Here is an 18,548-nt window from a genome sequence, read left to right on the forward strand (position 1 = left end):
TAACATGTAAAAAAGTGTACTGATTTGCTAGCAATTGTCTCATGACAAATTCTCAACATCAGTAATTTCCAGTAATAATTTTTAGTTTTAGAAAACAGCTTAGCTCTTGTAGACAAACCCCACATCTTTCCAATGCTTTACTTGGTTTACTGAAAAACAGACAAATGGGTTGTGATTAAGAACAGTGACAGATTATGCATCTACACATAGACTACTTGGTCGCTTTATTTCAGTGGTCATTTTCTCGCCGAAAAAATGTTTCGGATTACAAGAAAATTAGCAGAAAGCAGCGTTCCCTTTTGCTCTCATCGCCTGGCTTTCAAAGTTCAGGGTATCACAAATGGTTGAAAAAAATACATTTGCCTTCTGCCCTCTATACGTATAACTGAGAGGTAGCGCAAGCATAATTTAAAATCAGCAGCTGTTTAAATGAAATGTTTAAAGTGTAGTATTGCTTAGATCATCTTTATAAATTTTGTAAGTGTTGCCTTCATATAGTGGGGGTTTTTTTCAACTTCTTTACTAATACTCTTCAGACTGAGAGGAAATGTTAAATAATCAGAAAGCTAAACATCTCTTATTGCAATTTTTTTTTTTCATGTCATGAAATCAGTTAAAGGAGTGCTGTATGTGTCATTGAACTGAATTTACATTTTAAGTAAGTCATTCGTAAGCAACCGACAAACCTAAGTGTCTTGGATGAGTTCTTTTTGTCTGTTTTACTAGCAGACTGGTTACAATAATATGGATGTTTTCTCCCAATAGCATCAGCGACTTCTCGACATTTTGGAAGCAGAAAAGGAAGCGTTATCAGAAAAGATAGAGGAAGCTTTGATGCAGCAGTCGCAAAAACACAAGGTATTGCTTTTATTTATTAAAAAAAAAAAAGGGTCTGATCTGCACCATGGAGTTCATTGGGAATGATCCTGTGACAATCATTGACAGGAAGAGGAAGCTTCCTCTAGCACCGTGACTGTTTGAAATGATTTTTTGCCACTCCTCTATTGTGTATCGCAGTTTAATTTTTCATAACATTTACAGGAAGTGCTTGACAAATGTTTGGATGAAGAAAGACAAAGAAGTAAGGAGGCTGTGGCAGCTGCTGCAAAGGTATCTCCTGTTAAGTAGTAGACGTGTAATGTGGATTTCATGTGTGTCATTACAAATGCCAAGTTCAGCAACTCATTCTTATTTCTAAATTTTCAAACTCTGTGTTCTCATCTGTGTTTAAAGAAGCTAGTTCTAGAAATCATGAACATATCTGCTATATCCTATGCCTTAAAACAGATAGTCTATGTAACTTACTTCTATCTAAGATAACCTCTGAATTAGTTTATAATGAGAAGTCACAATATTGCAGTTCAGTTGTTGATGTTACCCAAACATCTGGTTTCATGGTCTTCCAGTTAACAACATCAATACATCTTGATTTGAAGAGCTAGGTAGCAGGGTCACCTGATGATTTTAGTAAGACAATTAGCATTGTGTCTTATTTAAGTTCTGTTAAATATGGTCATTTTCAATGAGGACAGAACTATTTTATAAATCGTATAAAAATTTGGGCGTTTTAACAGGTCTTCAATTATTTTATTTAAGTTGATGTTTGACTAAAAGTGAGTATTCACTTTTTAAAATATGATTTCCTCAGTCTGTTTTGTTATTAAGTGCATTGGGGCTATGACAGTAATTTTATCTTTCATTTCTAATACTGAAGTAGAATCCAATACAAAATTTCAGTTGCATGTAATGAGCTGGGAGAACTAGTGATGGATGTTACCTAGCACAGCTGGTTAGGCTATATTATTTCCTGTATATCTTCATATTTAGTATATGCACACTAGCTGAGCACCTCTCCGAATAACATTAACGCAAGAAACATCTGTTACATGGTTGGTATCTAGAGGAAAATGTGTGTATAATAGAATATCTTAACTTACAGGGCATTTTTTTAACTTACATTTTTATTATATGTTATAAATGTCTAAATAAAAAGTCAAGTCCCAATGAATTGCAAGAAACAGCTTTATTCATAAGTGTAGGTATTTGAGGAACCCAGTATTATAACTTCACTTGACCAGTCCCATAATCACCACCAAAGGGCATTGGAATGACCTGTAAGCTTATTAAAATTGAAGGGGGGTGTGGGTGTGATTTGTCAGCCCATGTTTGTTTATTTTGAACTTCAGCCTGCCGTTACTTATTTGTAGATACTACGCAATGATTGTCTTGCTGATGTGTATATTTGTGTGGCTCAGCATGTGTAGAGCTGTCCTTGTTACTTCAAATTCAGTGTGTGTCTTCTGACAGTTTCATGTACTGGTTGAATATAAACATCAAAAAAGAAAAAGAAAAAGATGAAACTACTTCTTGTAGAATGCATAGCTAAGGAGCTTTGGGAGAGAAGACACATTTGTTTTAAGTGTGCATTGGCTACTTTGTCACAGAAATCATTCAGATTGTTTGGTTTTGGACTTCAGATACTTGTAGAGAAGAGCAGGGATATCTCATATATGGGAATATCAGGCAGTGTATAGAGTCCCATGATGTACCTACTCTTACGGGGTTTCTGATGCATGTTTTTTGTGTTGGCATTAAGCAAGCTAGTTATGATATATTGTGTTTTCAGTAGGTGGGAATTTAAGATCCTTGCTTGTAACTTTTTCTTTCTGTAACTACAAAGTCATTGTCCAGCGGTAATACCTGCTTGGTAGCACCTTAAGATAAATTTAAGGTTATAGTTCAGAAGTTAAAATATTCACGTCCCATATCTTGTCAGCTCATAAATCTCATTAGGAGATGTAATATGTATTAGGCACCCATATTGGGTATTTTGGTCATTTATGTGTGCTTCATTTGTTTCAAAGGCTGAAAAAGAAGCAGTGCAGGAGGCTGTTCTGAAAGCAGTAGAGGAGGAGAGGAGAAATATGGAGAAGATTCATGCAGAAGAAAGAAAAATGTGGAAAGCAGAACGTGACACACACAAAGAGAAGATTGCCCAGGCTGTTCGGGAAGCCATGCAAGAGCAAAGAAACCATAATCAGGTCAGTATATTTTACCCTTTCATGAACCTGCTTTGTGTACTTTATTTTTTCCTTTGAATGTCTTCCTAATGTTGTGGTAGATCTTCTTGTGACATCCATCATTCATCACTGCACCTAGTTGATATTTGCAATGCACAGCGATCGTGTTAGTTTCTCTTCATCTAGACTATGTGTGTGAAGTTGGCACACTCTGTACAAAATTCCTGCAACCTTTTCAGGTTCGTATACTGAAATGAGATGAATCATGCCCTGTAAGCGCCTGCTTTTGTCGACTGCCTTCAAAAGGAGCCCAAGATGACTAGCTCAGATACTGGCATTTATGTTTTAGACAGTTTAAGTGACTTTTTTTTTTTTTTTTAGACCTATGGAGGAGAAGAGATGTTACATTTGTTCCTTATTATGCTGGAATTCCATTGTGTGTCTTAGTAAAAATATATTTTTCTAAGACGAAGATACAAAATAAAAGGGAGGGTTATGAAAATTGGAAACTTAAACCAGTAATGAAGCAGAAATGCTTCTAGAGTTACTTTTTAGAGAGGTCCTTCTATAGGGATAATCGTACTTCACTTAACACAAATTGAGAGGTACATTCCCAACATTGCAACGATTGTAGGAATTACAAATTGAATCTATTATAATAGCAGTTAAATTACTCTTCCAAAACTGGAATTTTGTAGTCTCTGATGTTGGAAATATTTGGGGGAACAGTCTGTAAATTCACTGATTTCCTGGTGGCATATTTGAATGTTACAGTCTGAACAATTTTAAACAAGATATGTTTCATTTGGGTGTTGGAATTTGATATTACTATGTTTTTAATGTCCTGAATAACAAAAAAAAAACCAAACCAAACCTTTAGAATTTGAAGTAGAAGAGAAGTAAAATTGCATATCACAGAAGTTTAAAATTCAACTCTGGAAACAGACCCCATTTCCCTTTCCAGTGTTAAACAGAATTGTTAACCTCATACCTAATCAACTACATAAAAAGTTGGTTTTTGATGCTAAGCCATTATTATACTCTGTGTTGCTTACTTTTGTAGTGTAAATAGAATGATTTTACTTCTTATATAGCTTGTTTACTTCTTTTTAATGTAAAGGTATCAAGTGGTAAGATGTCTGTTTTCAAGACTGTAATTTTCATAGAATTGTAGAATGGTTTAGGTTGGAAGGGACCTTGAAGATCATCTAGTTCCAACCCCCTGCCATGGGCAGGGACACCTTCCACTAGACCAGGTTGCTCAAAGCCCCGACCAACCTGGCCTTGAACACTTCCAGGGAGGGGACATCCACAACTTCTCTGGGCAACCTGTTCCAGTGCCTCACCACCCTCATGGTGAAGAAATTCTTTCTAATATTTAATCTAAATCAATCCTCTTTCAGCTTAAAACCGTTACCCCTTGTCCTATCACTACATGCCCTTGTAAAAAGTCCCTCTCCAGCTTTCTTGTAGGCCCCTTCAGGTACTGGAAGGCTGCTAGAAGGTCTCCTCAGAGCCTTCTCTTCTCCACGCTGAACAACCCCAACTCTCTCAGCTTGTCCTCACAGGACAGGTGCTCCAGCCCTCCTATTTTTTTTAACTATACTGATACTGATGATACTATTACTAATTTTACTATACTGATAAGCCTTCAGGCACTCAAACTCTTCTTTACAACAAAAAGATAAGCAGCTGACTTCAAAGCTAAATTCAAGCTGAGAACAATTACTCAGGGTTTAGTTAGATGCAAATCATTTAGACTGTCCAGAATGAGAATTGGTACCAGTGGTGTAGAGGATCTGTTAATAGAAGGGAGAGCAATGAAGTAGTTGTTTACTACAGCAAAGAAAAAGACAGCAATTTTATAGCTTTGTGGAACATGAAGAGATTAACAGGAGGATGACTATGGTAATAGTTTTGATGAATCCTGAAGATTTTTGCTGAAGAAGTCCCATAGCTGGACGCATGAGGTCAGCCAGGGTTCTATATTTATGGATTTGGGGAGCATGTGAAACATCCCAGGGGTGGGAGAGTGGTGGATTAAGTAGATGTAGTGCCTCAGGGTAGGTTTACCTTCCCTGTGGAGTGTTCTGCCAGTTTCTTCTTGTTGTTGCTACTGCCTTTGAAGTTGTCCCAGGACAGGATGATATTAGAAGTAGTTTAATACTGATGGACGTATTCTTTCAGACAAAGTCTTAAATTTACTGAGATGTCAGTGCTTTTCTGAGGAAGACATTCAGCCTTTCCAAAGGACAGGTTTTTCAGCTCCAGCTGCTAGTTGATCAAGTAGTTGATACTGTTGGAGTATCTAGTGGTGTACTACTTGTGACAGTGAGTAGCACTGAGGTATTGGAGAGTGTTGTGATTAATTCTCCTGGAAATATCTTGCTCTTGATGTAGTCATGTGGCATTAGGTAATTCCATCTTTTTTAATGCTGAATAGCTCTGACAACTTTGATAGTAACAGGAATCATTTATCTTATTCAGTTACAATATATAATGATTTCTCCTTTGAGTTAGGTTCATTTTTCAAATACCTAATCTATTTTAAGTTAAGGAAAATGCAGATTTTTCTTGAGATTTCCAAAATTCTCTCACATAAATGTATAACATACTTGAAGTTCCACTATTTATTCTCTGATTAATGAGTACAAATTCTTTGGGGAAGATGGGCTTTTATGTAGAAATTTTTTTCTTGCAGAAATTTTCACTTGTCACCTCTGCCGAGAACTTTCCTGCCTCCTTTAGGCCATTGCTATTATAAACACACGACAACTACTAAAATTCTCTGTCTGACAACACAAGTAGTCCTGCAGAGCTAATGTGCCAACTGATAGCTTATATGTGGTGTCAGACGTGACTTTGGTTTAGCAATGAAAAACACTTGGGACTACAGGCAGTTGGTGTGCGGATGTTAATTTTTCTGCGTAGAGCCTTCCACTCATAATCGTGGAAGGGCGACGAAGCTGGTGAGGGGTCTGGAGCACAAGTCTGATGAAGAGCGGCTGAGGGAGCTGGGGTTGTTCAGTCTGGAGAAGAGGAGGCTAAGGGGAGACCTCATCGCTCTCTACAACTACCTGAGAGGGGGTTGTGGTGAGGTGGGTGTTGGTCTCTTCTCCCAAGTGACAAGTGATAGAACAAGAGGAAACAGCCTCAAGTTGCACCAGAGGAGGTTTAGGCTGGATATTAGGAAAAATGTCTTCACTGAGAGAGTGGTGAAGCACTGGAAGAGGCTGCCCAGGGAGGTGGTGGAGTCACCATCACTGGAGGTGTTCAAGGAATGTGTGGACGTGGCACTGTGGGACATGGTTTAGTGGGCATGGTGGGGTTGGGTTGATGGTTGGACTTACAGGTCTTTTCCAACCTTAGTGATTCTGTGATTCTGTTTCTTATTTATATTTTTTTACTGTAAGATTTCTCTTTCAAGAGCTGTAACTGCACTATTGACTTTCTTGCCGTTATTGTTTAGACGTTACTGTCAAGTCAGCTCTGTAATGGCCAAAAGTAAAACAGAACAGTCTAACATTTTAGACAATGAAATGTAAAATTGTGGCTGTGTAACACTTGTGTCATTTAATTCTTTATGCTGTGCTGTATAATCCTTTATGCTTCCTGCTTCAAAATTGTCACCTGATACTATTATTATGTTTAGTACCAAGTAATGAAACAACTGAGTGTAGTTGAATGTAAGTGAACATGCAAATTAGTATCTTGGTATCAGACATAAAAAGAGCTTTAAGAGCAATACTGTTACCTCAAGAAAGAGAGCTTTCTTTCTGACTAACTCATGATTTTGGAATATAATCCTAGGAAAGAGAAGCCTGACTTGTTTTTAACAAAATCTCTCGTCTCTTAGTTTCTCTTCTTCAATTTATCACCAGAGGAAATAATCTGTGTGTAAGAAAGAAAAGCTATTTTTGTATTTACTTCTCTGTCTTTTTCTTTTGTAGTTTGTATCAAACTTGTAATTGTCATACAAACCCAGATTACAATTTAATTTTATTCTGCTCTAAGTTAATTTGAAGAGATTTACTTTACTGATTTGACCTAAACCAAAGAAATTAAGCGTAGTAGTAAAGAGAAGGACTTTTACTTCACTACTACTGTACGTCTGCAAAAATGAAAGAGAAAGATCAGAAAGGGTCAGTGTAGTCTTCTGCAAACAGGTGAGGCAGAATGGCTTCTGGTCATGGCAGCCATAAGTAACTCTAGGAATAATTAATGGAAAAATTTGAAGACATTCAAAATTTTATAATTTTCTTTGAGATAGAAACCCACTTTATAATCCATGTGGTTTAGATATATTTTGGTCTGTGTCAGAGTTGAATAAGAACAAAACAGAAGAAATTGAGACACTAAATTTGACAGCCAAAGAGGACCTCAAGAGAATTGTGAGTTTGGTAGTAAAAGCTGGGGTACGGTGTCAGCACACACAGAGAATCAGAACCAAGAACCTACAACCCTGGCCTTAAGAAAAAGAATTTCTGCCAAATGGTTGTAAATTAAGAACAGAGAAGATACATATCAATGTAAAAAAACTGAAAAGTAAAACCTGACAAACCGTTAGGGAAAAGGACGCTGTCATATGCATGGGCAAGAGTTGATAAACTAGATGGGAAAGACATTTGTAAAACTGCAGCACCATTGTGTATCTGTAAAACATTAAAATGATGGGAAAAAATTTCTGTGTTGTAATTGTATGAATTTGTTGGCTTCTCCTTTGACTTCTAGATCAGAAAATATGTTTAGGAGTTTTGATTCTTTGTTTTAAAGGAGGAATTCATTATCCACTAATTTTCTTTATAAAATAAAAGATGTTATTTTTTTCACCAGTTTTTAAACACGTGCACTAGAAGAACCTTGTAGAACTTGGTTATATATGAGAAAGCAATCGGAAAAAACCTTAAAGTATGCTAGTTAACATTTCTTCAGTCAGGAAATTTTAGCATAAGAACAATAAAGCTTTGAAGATTACAGTTCTGCTGAATCAGGTGGTGAGATTTCCCTTCATCTTCTAAATAATTTGTTTAAAAGAAGAAAAGATGAATGTTTACTGTGCAGGGATGATACAGGTATTATTTTAGACTTTTTTTTGGTGGTGGTGCAGAGTGGCCAGGAGGGAGAGCCACAGTGGATGCAAATCTGGAAGCTGTATGCAGATTGCTTCTACTTGTCAGATATTTATCCTTGACAAAACTTTGTCCTAAAAAATTGTTTGTCCTCAGTCGCACAGATGTTGAGGCTGCAGACAAGGAGGTGCTACTTCCATATAAGATTTATTTTATGAGTTTAACATTGCCAGAGAAAAATCTGGGGACTTGGGGACAGTTTAATAAATAACTCATGATTAATATCAAATATTTTGTTACCAAATGTGAAACAGCAGAGTAAAGATAAACTTACAGTGAAAGTAGGAACTAAGACATACTGAGTTAATGTTTTGGCTTGATGGAGCAACCTTGACATATCCCTTTCTCCTTTTTTTAAAAGAAATTAAAGGATTAAACTAACATGAATATTGCATTTCTCTTCATGAAAGCTTTGACTGTTCCAGTGACTTGGGGTCTTTACTTAGAGACAATGAAATTAAAGATGATATTCTTTGAAGCCTTATATCTGAAGGGATAAATGAGATGTATTACATCACCAAGGATATGGTAAAAGTTTTTCTAGAGCAATGTCTCAAGAGGCTGTAAGATATTAGAAGTCCAAAAGATTTTCCTTTTGATTCAGACTGGCAGCATCTTCAGGTTTTATACATGTGTTATCCAGATGGTTAGTGCTGTTATAAGAGACCTTTTCTTTTTTCTTTTTTCTTTTTTTTCTTTTTTTTTCTTTTTTTTTTTTCTTTTTAAATTCAGAAGCGGATTCTTAGTTTTGGGAAGGGTGGGCTTGCATTTTAAAGCAGGGAGAATAAGCTTTTCTTGAAAGAAGTGAGTAGTCTTTTGATTAAAGATAATGTTCATTTGCACAGTAACCTTGTGATCCTTTTACAACACATTGAAAAGTCATTATAGATGAGGAACTCATATATTCAGCAGGCTAGATGTAGCCTGGCATGTTTCCAGTTTGTTGTTTTTCTAGTTTTGATACATTGTGTGGCATTTTTTACAGTGGCAACTTCCCTGCAAGGGGAGTTTAACATGTCTGGTAGTTGTCAGTGTTAAGAGGAATGCTTGGTGAAATTCTTCCACTAGAATGTTTTTTCTGCAACACTTAATTGAATAAAGAAGCGCTTGCCCTCTAGATAAGGAGAAACTATAACAGGTAATTTGGCTGAAGCAGAAGGTTTTTCCCCAGAAAAATGCAGTGAAAAAACTATGGACAGTGCTCTACATTGTCATCTTCTTTCCACTTGTTTTTACTCTTTGAAAAAACTAAAATCCAAAAATTCTTTGGGGATATAAGAAGATGAGATCCATACAGTTTTGGATAAAATAGAAGGATAATATATTTTATTTATAATTAGTGGGCAATGCAGAGTAGCTATAGCAGTAGCTACCGTAGCTATAACGCTATCGTGCACAGAGCTCTCTGCATGGTAGTTGTTGTCATCTTACAAAGCTAAATACTCAGTTACGTAAATGAGGTGTAATCGGGGAGGGAGAGAAGTAGCAAAAGAAGCTAACAAGAATTTATGCACCACAATTTTTGTTTTAAAGAAAATTCATTAAAAGTAAAATGAAAGCTGACGGTTGCGGAGTGACCCCTGGAAATTTAGGTCCATGTCATAGCTTGAAATTAATAACTCTCCTAAAGCACTCGAAGCAAAGAATCACCTTTGTCATTTCCTGAAGGCTTAAATTTAAAACACTGTGTGTAGTCTGCTGTAGTTTACCCTAATTCTCAAGGGAAAAAAAGCCTGAGCTCATCATTGCCATAATCCACACAGCAGATACGTTAGAGACTCAAGTGTTCTGAATGCTGCAAATAATTAAAAAAAAAAAAGTGCCTTTAACTTATTAAAAGAACTAACATAAACTTTGCTTCCTCTTGGACATGAGCAAAAGCACTAAGGCAAAATGATCTTACCAATGGGAAAGTATTTCAGGAAAACTGAGGCTGCAGTGTTTCATTCAGCCAAGCCACAACTGAGATACACTGAGATATACAAAGAACAAATATTTTTGCAAGAAAAGTTAACTGAAAGGCTTACAGAAAAAAAATGGGAACGTCCCAATAGCCTTTGCTCGGCAAATCTTTAAGCATTCAGGACAATTGACTGTGTTCACACCCCTGAGGGTTCATGTGGTGGTGTTCTTTGCAGAACAATAAATTTGTAATTTGTTGTCTTGGAACGTATTAATATAATTTTAGTGGCAAACAGCTAAATAGTTGAAAAAAATTTGATTCTTCTGTACTATATGGGCTTCAAAGTATATTTAATGTTTTTCCATGAGTTTATGAATAGCACATGAATGGCTACTTACCTGCTACATTATTAAAACTTCTTTGGTATTCATGCTCATCTGCTTGAGGGAGTGCTTCTGTTGATAGTTTTGGCACACCTGAATCATTTTTGTATTGAGTGTCTTAAGGATTTCCACAGCTAGTCATATGTAAGTGAACAAAGGATGTGTAAGTGAAAACACGAAGGCATTGGCTGTGTACTTAAAGAACTGGCTTTTGTTTCTTTTCTACTATTGCTGAACTTAACTGTTAAATTTTTCGTGAAAATTATTATTTGTCTAAATATTTTTCCTCATTGCCCTGTATTTGAGAAGATTGGAAGAACTAATAAATAAAAAAAGTTTGTCTAAAAAGTTATTTCCCACTCTAGCTTTCAGTCAGATTTATTAGCTGTTGAATGGCTCTTTCTTAGCCCTATAATTTTTAAAAAACACTTATATTTTCTCGTGTGTCAAATCAGTAGGTGTATAATGAATATTTTGGAGGATAGTATGAGGAAAAAATAAAATATATGGGGATTATACATTTGTCTTATCTTTTTATTGTCCAATAAGACTATTTTTGCAGGTAGATTCCCCAACATAACTTTTTTAGGTGTCAAAACTATGGGATTTTGTTTATTGGCACCACAGTTTCCTTACCTTAAAAAAATAGAGACCATTGAGTGCAAGTGTATGCCCCTTTCCTGATTTTTGAAATCTGTGCACGAATTTCATATTCTGAAGCCACTTCTCTGTTTTTATTTCGGTCGTTTGTTGTACACAGTAGTTTTCAGGGTTGTCCTTGCAGAACTTTTCTCATTTGATCTCCTGTAAATCTCTATCCTGTCTGTTCATCTCTTTCATACGAACGCTTTCTCCTGAACTGCTTATGGGTAAACATGCATTCAGCTGCTGTTTCCATGATAGTGGTGCAAAAATCTTGTTTTCTTCTTCCACCACTTCAAGTGATGTGCTACATGGCATTCCCTACAACTTTATTATGAAATCATCATGCTGTTTTTAAGATAGAGCTGTTTTCCCGTGATCTGTGCCTCCTGTAACTTGCAGAACTTGCATCTTGTTTCTGTGTGATAATTTAGATAGTTGCTTTATGCTTTCTGTGCAAGATTGCCTCTTGGCTCATATCGAACTTGGAAGCCTAACTCACTTTTTCCTCCATGCCCACTTTGAGTGCTATTTCTGTCTATGCTAAAAACACTGATAAATCTCTTTGCTATCACTTTATGAATGCATCGCTATCACTTGAAGTTCAATAGGTCTTTTAGTCTTTCCTTCCTTTCCCACTCTCCAAATACTTTCTGGTACCTTCAGCACCAACCATGTTGCTTGTTACTCTGGACTGTAGTATCATGGTTTTGTTTCAGATCTAATTGTAAATATAATTGTTCACATGTTGCTGGTCATTTAGGCATCATATCTGCAAGAGATGACAAATTGTATCTAACAAAATAGGTACAATCTTCATCCAAGCCTCCCGGTTTTCCTGTATTTCTATTAATGCATCTTTTTTTTCTGTCCTAACAATTATAGTTTGTCCTTTCAGAATACTGCCATAACGATCACTTTCCAGCCCTTTACTTTGGGCTTTCCATCACTCTCTCTGTTAAATAGACTATAAACTGCATTTTGTCTCTGCTTTAGAGTTTGCTTTTGTCTCTTTCTCATCATTATTCACTCTATTTATATTATTTGTTACTAGGAGATCAACTTTTACCTATAAAACATTCATGATATCAGCATTGCTTTCTCTTCTTTTATGATGCTTTTGTACTTGGGAGGATTTCCACATGACATATAATACTAATTTCATTTCCTTAAATACATCCTCAAAACTCTTCTCATCTATGATATAGAAAGCATTGAGTGTGTTGTCAGTTAAGGGAATACAAAATAGTATCAGTTTATCAGTCTTTCTTTGTCCGTTTGTTATTTGTTTCATCTTATACATCGGTTGCAGAATCCTGTGGGGGAGGCAGAGTTTGAAATACTCCATTTATTCTGTGTTTCTGAAGTACCCAGCAAAATGGCATATTTGGTATTGCAATTCCAGGAATAACTTTGTTAGACTTTGTAGGATTTTGATTGGGTGGGAGAGTGTTAATCTTTAGAAGAAAAAAAGATATTTTTTCAGCAACAGGTTTGGACTATCATAACATTGCTGTTCATGTTCAGTATCTTGTGGATTCATACAAGAAATTGTTGGGGTTTTTTCTCAAAATCATGATTCCTACCCAGATAGGCTATTGATAATATAGTATCACGTAATGTGCTGGAGAAGAACTTGCTCTTCAAAGGACATCTTCTGCAATTTCTATTGCCTTTACTATATTGCTCAACTTTCAGTCGGAGAGTTTGCTTACATTTTTTTCAAGAGGATATCCAACCAGTATTCTCAGTTTCACTTTCTTCTTCTTCCACCTTCTTGCAGAAACATTAGTGTGTCCAGTGTTTGTGAAGACCATGGTGATTCCATAAAGACACAGAAAAGCATTTTTCATTTAAAAAAAAAATAATTGTATAATCTTGAGTGTGTGAGGAAGCCCTGGGTGGAAAGTTATCCCTGCCATTAGATCAGTTTATTTTTAATACGCTTGCAAAGTCTGGAAAAGGAGTAAGCCACTGCATGCAGACTCTAACCATGTCTGACTTCAGAAGTAGTTTGTAGTAGTTTATAACCACAGACATTATAATTTGAGGGTTACTATTTTCTGAAAAACCACTAACATTGCAGTCTGCGGTTGCATTTCCTAGATAAAATTTAGTACTGCCACCTGATCCTTGTGTGGAAACAAAAGAATTTTCCTATGAAATTGCAGACCATCATATGGCTCTTTTTTTTTCTAAATACTGACTGGAGCTTTCTGGTATATACAGTACACTGTTTTTTCTTTCTGTCTTCCTGCAGATATATATATTGTGATTACATGATTGTGATTCCTAATATATGGTTGAATAGGATTTGTCAATTGAGTACTTGAATGACTTTATTTTATTTTTTATTAGGTATTCTAATCTTCTAACTGGTGTCAAGCACAAGTATATAAAGTCCTGTAAAGAACCTAACTTAGTGACTATAATGTAGTACTCCAGCCTCTGATCAGATATTTAAAAAAAAAAAGGAGGGGGGAACCCCAAGAGTTGCACCTCAAGTGCGATTTGTGGAGTGCTCTTCAGCTTCTTATGGGAAACTGAGCTTTCCTATTTTTTTGAATCTATTAAAATAGCACTAAGAGCCTCGAATAATGCTGTACCCTTTTTAGCTAAAGATGAAATAAGGGCCAATTTTCACCTTTGCAGCCAAAATCTAAATTAGGATAAAATCTAAAGGTAGATATAGCATAACGGGAACGAGCAACGAAAGAGATGAAGGAAAAATAAGCACATACGCTTGAGAGGATGTACGTGCAGCTAAGACTTTGTTAAACAGTAGTAATAAGTAATATCAGAATTTCAATACTTTTCATATCAGTTGATAATTTACTGTAATGACTGACAGAAATAGAGTGAAGACAGACGGTGACTTTGAGAACTTAGAGGAGAGCACTTCATGAAAGGTCAGATAGAAGAAGGAGTGAAGATTCTTTTCACAGAAGGAAAAACTAATATCACCGATTAATTTGAAGGACAGGGCAAAAATACATGGCTGAGTTGGCTGGGGGACTGAGTGTTGTATGATGTTTGCTCTTTGAAGCCTTCTGAAAACTGGATGGAAAGGATAAAAGAGTTTTCTTCCCAGTTCATTGATACCACAGCAAGGCTGTCTTTTGATATTCTTGAGTGGTCTGTCATTGTTACACAGAGGTCTATGTTTGCTCAATGTGAGCTGCGAGGAAGGGACAGTGCAAACTACATCAGCCGGTTCAGTAGTGTTAGTGGTTGTAATGTCTGGTTTTTAAGACATAAGCCTGGGGAGAAAGTTGTGTGTTTTCATGTCCTGTTTCATTTCTCCTTAATTTAGCAAGCAGGATAATGTTTAAAGTCAGTTGAGAGACAGACATTCAAATCACAGAGAAATAGAACCATATGATTCATCTGAGGGTATGGTTGGTGAAGTTTAATCGCCAATAATAAGTGTTCTGGAGTATTACCAGGAGTCTCGTAAATACAAATGTTGGGATGAAGCCCACTAAAGTATGAGACGTTGTCTACAGTCATATGAGATAGTCCAGTCTGATGGCTACATGATCTGTCTGTCAAATTACCATTGTCATGGCAGACTGTGACTGTTGAGATAATTTTCAGATTATAAGTATACTTACTATGTATCTGAAATAGTGAGGTTTCAGTTGCATTATATACCCTAGATTAATTTTGTATTATGAAGTAAAAAATGTTTATGTATTTGGAAGATATATCAGTACTTCTTTTGGTTAACTACAATGTGGTAGATGAATCATAGAATCATAAAATCATTTAGGTTGGAAGAGACCCGTAAGATCATCAAATCCAACCGTTAACCTAACACTGCCAAGTCCACCACTAAACTATGTCCCTAAGCGCCACGTCTACATGTCTTTTAAATACCTCCAGAGATGGTAACTCAACCACTTCCCTGGGCTGCCTATTCCAGTGCTTCACAACCCTTTCAGTGAAGGAATTTTTCCTGATACCCAATCTAAACCTCCCCTGGTGCAACTTGAGGCCATTTCCTCTCATCCTATCACTTCTTACTTGGGAGAAGAGACCAGCACCCACCATGTTACAACCTCCTTTCAGGTAGTTGTAGAGAGTGGTAAGGTCTCCCTTCAGCCTCTTTTTCTCCAGACTGAACATCCCCAGTTCCCTCAGCCGCTCCTCATCAGACTTGTGCTCCAGACCCCTCACCAGCTCCGTCGCCCTTCTCTGGACACGCTCCAGCACCTCAATGTCCTTCTTGGAGTGAGGGGCCCAAAACTGAACACAAGATTCGAGGTGCGGCCTCACCAGTGCCGAGTACAGGGGCACGATCACCTCCCTGCTCCTGCTGGCCACACTGTTTCTGATCCAGGCCAGGATGCCGTTGGCCTTCTTGGCCACCTGGGCACACTGCTGGCTCGTATTCAGCCGGCTGTCAATCAACACCCCCAGGTCCTTTTCTGTGGGGAAGCTTTCCAGCCACTCGTCCCCAAGCCTGTAGCGTTGCCTGGGGTTGTTGTGACCCAAGTGCAGGACCCGGCACTTGGCCTTGTTGAACCTCATACAATTGGCCTCAGCCCATCGATCCAGCCTGTCCAGATCCCTCTGTGGAACCTTCCTTCCTCAAGCAGATGAACACTCCCACCCAACTTGGTGTCATCTGCAAATTTACTGAGGGTGCACTCAATCCCCTCGTCCAGATCATTGATAAAAGATATTAAACAGAACTGGCCCCAATACTGAGCCCTGGAGAACACCACCTGTGACCTCCCACCAACTGGATTTCACTCCATTCACCACAACCCTTTGGGTTTGGCCATCCAGCCGGTTCTTTACCCAGCGAAGAGTACACCCATCTAAGCCATGAGCAGTCAGTTTCTCCAGGAGAACGCTGTAGGAAACGGTGTTAAAGGCTTTACTGAAGTAAGGCTCTGTTTCCTCTGTTCTCTTAAAATTAAACTTAGTATGTGGTATGGCAGTTGTTCTCACTCAAATTTTGAGTCATCCATTGTGTAATTAGATAATCTATGTAAGACTAAAGAAAGCACATGGATTGAAGAACTGGGAATAGCTGTTCAACATACTAGCTATTCCTGGTACCTTTTGGAATAGGTATTTGCTTTTTGAAATACCGGGATTTTGGAATATCCACTTGTTCAGGATTATTCATATTTTTCTGAACTACTGGATGCTGGGAATATATAGAAAACCTAACATTTATGCTGTAGAGTGAGGCATTGAAAAACCGTGAGGGACTTGGCTGAATTCTTAAATCTTCCATTTTTTGGAGTTTCTGTGGAAGCTAAGAGGGCCCTTGGATCTCCTTATTATAAAACTCTTACTTTATAAGTATCATGACTGTGACAAAGAAAAAAAAAAAAAGTAAGTAAGAAGTTAAAGCAACTTCTTTATTTAGTAGTATAGAAATAATCAGTAATCTTTTGTTCCTTGTGGTAAAACAAATAAGGATATAGGATGTTAGAAAATAATATTTTTTTATCAACTCGTTGCTCTTGAAATAAGTATTGATAGCAAAGAGTGAAAACTAGCATAGTTATGGTATGCTTTGCTTATTGCCTCAACAGTACGTTATACAACTTTGCTTTCACTGTTACCCGTAACTGTATATTCTTCAGAGAATTAATACTGCTCTTAATTTTGGGAACTTGCCATTGTAAATGAAAAAGAATTCTTTCTAATTTTATTTTTTCTGTTTTAATCTTGGTGTTCTAAAATCATCTCTGTAAAAGTATTGCTAATGGTTTCTGTTTTCTTGCATTTTTTTAATAGACTTGTAGAATTTAATTGTATTTTTATTTGGACCTTTATTCATATAGTGTTTCAAGTAGCATGACATCAAGGAAAGTTAACATACTTAAATTGATTCTAAGTATTTTATTGATGTAAAATTTTCTACATATGAAGATACAGCACCTTATCAGTTCTGTAATTTGCTTTGTAGAGTTTAATGGGGTAAATAACAGGATTTTTTCCAATTCTAATACAAGACACTATTTTGGGACCTTTTGACAAATTAAGCTGGCATGAGAATATAATTAAGAGAACAGCATATTTCTATAATAGGTAAATGTCTGCTACTTTTTCTGTTAGTCTTGCCAGAGTTCTGTAGTGAAAGAGATCTTTGTCTCAGGATTTTTCTTTGGTAAACTGAATTAAAATAGAAAAAAATGATAATCACTTTTCACAACTATGGTTTTCATATTTGCTGTGTTCCAGAACAGCGGGCACTACATAGTTGTGCATTTCAAATTTGGGATTTTAGACTTTGTCTGTTGTAAAGATAGCAGTAGTATAGTTTTGCAGAAACTGTTTGGTTTTGGCTGAAAAGGAGTAAATAGCTAAAGGTAAGAAATAACACTTTCTCTTTCAGTTGAAACACTTCCACTGAAGAATCTTCAGAAAAAATCGTGTTTGGTCCAATTCAGTGGTGATATTCTTCATTTTGTACGCTAATAGCGTATGGTAAAATGCCACTCTTATATGTATAGATGAATTATGTAACTTCAGAAATATCTTCTACATCCAAAACCTTAGAATTCCTCCTGTTCTCCAGAGTGACTCCATTCAATACCACTGAGTTCCTGCAAAAATACTTTCTGCAAAGAAGACAGAATTGTAAAGCACCAAGAATGCCTAAGTTAGCATTCTGAGATTTGGTATTGTGAGCAGGTGTCGCTGTAGGTTGACAAATGTTTCTTAAACCGAAGACAGAGCAATAAAATGGTTGTCATTCTATCTCACAAACGTTTGTAAAGTTATATATTTCTCCTTATGTTAGTCATTATTCCCATATAAATAAGTATGGTGCTTTAACTGAATACTTTAAATCGAATGCTTTAAGTACTGCACCAAAGTAATTCATTTCTTCTAAGCCTGACAATGTATGTACAAGGTAGACTCAGTTACTTTGACCAGAGCCTGAAAGCCTGTGAATACTTAAATCCAAAAAAACGAACTAAGCTATCCTTGATTTTTATCGTTTTTCTTACTGAAGTGGTGAAAAATGTTTTTTAGTTTTACTTTGTGTACAAACTGTGTTGCTTAGTAGGCATTATTCTGATGTAATATTTAGCTACTAATGGCAATAATAATTTAATATTTAGTTAATAATGGCAATAATAATTTAAATATTTAGTTAATAACAACAGTGTGCCCAGGTGGCCAAGGCAGCCAACGGCATCCTGGCCTGTATCAGAAATGGTGTGGCCAGCAGGAGTAGGGAGGTGATCGTGCCCCTGTACTCGGCACTGGTGAGGCCACACCTCGAATGCTGTGTTCAGTTTTGGGCCCCTCACTCCAAGAAGGACATTGAGGTGCTGGAGCGTGTCCAGAGAAGGGCGACGAAGCTGGTGAGGGGTCTGGAGCACAAGTCTTGTGAGGAGCGGCTGAGGGAACTGGGGATGTTCAGTCTGGAGAAGAGGAGGCTGAGGGGAGACCTCATCGCTCTCTACAACTACCTGAAAGGGGGTTGCAGAGAGGT

At 36.9% G+C, this 18,548-nt stretch overlaps 1 protein-coding gene across 1 annotated transcript in view; it reads left to right on the forward strand.

Annotated features, from left to right (window-relative positions):
• The window catches only part of CCDC91 (coiled-coil domain containing 91), a 127,414-nt gene that overhangs the window by 70,135 nt on the left and 38,731 nt on the right, over nucleotides 1-18,548 (forward strand). The window contains exons 8-10 of the mRNA XM_059816607.1: nucleotides 766-858; nucleotides 1,042-1,110; nucleotides 2,865-3,041. Of these exons, the coding sequence (XP_059672590.1) occupies nucleotides 766-858; nucleotides 1,042-1,110; nucleotides 2,865-3,041 (339 nt within the window). The remainder of the gene's footprint in view (nucleotides 1-765; nucleotides 859-1,041; nucleotides 1,111-2,864; nucleotides 3,042-18,548) is intronic.

Source organism: Gavia stellata, chromosome 4, assembly GCF_030936135.1.
Source record: "Gavia stellata isolate bGavSte3 chromosome 4, bGavSte3.hap2, whole genome shotgun sequence".
In the NCBI taxonomy this organism is placed as follows: Eukaryota; Metazoa; Chordata; class Aves; order Gaviiformes; family Gaviidae; genus Gavia; species Gavia stellata.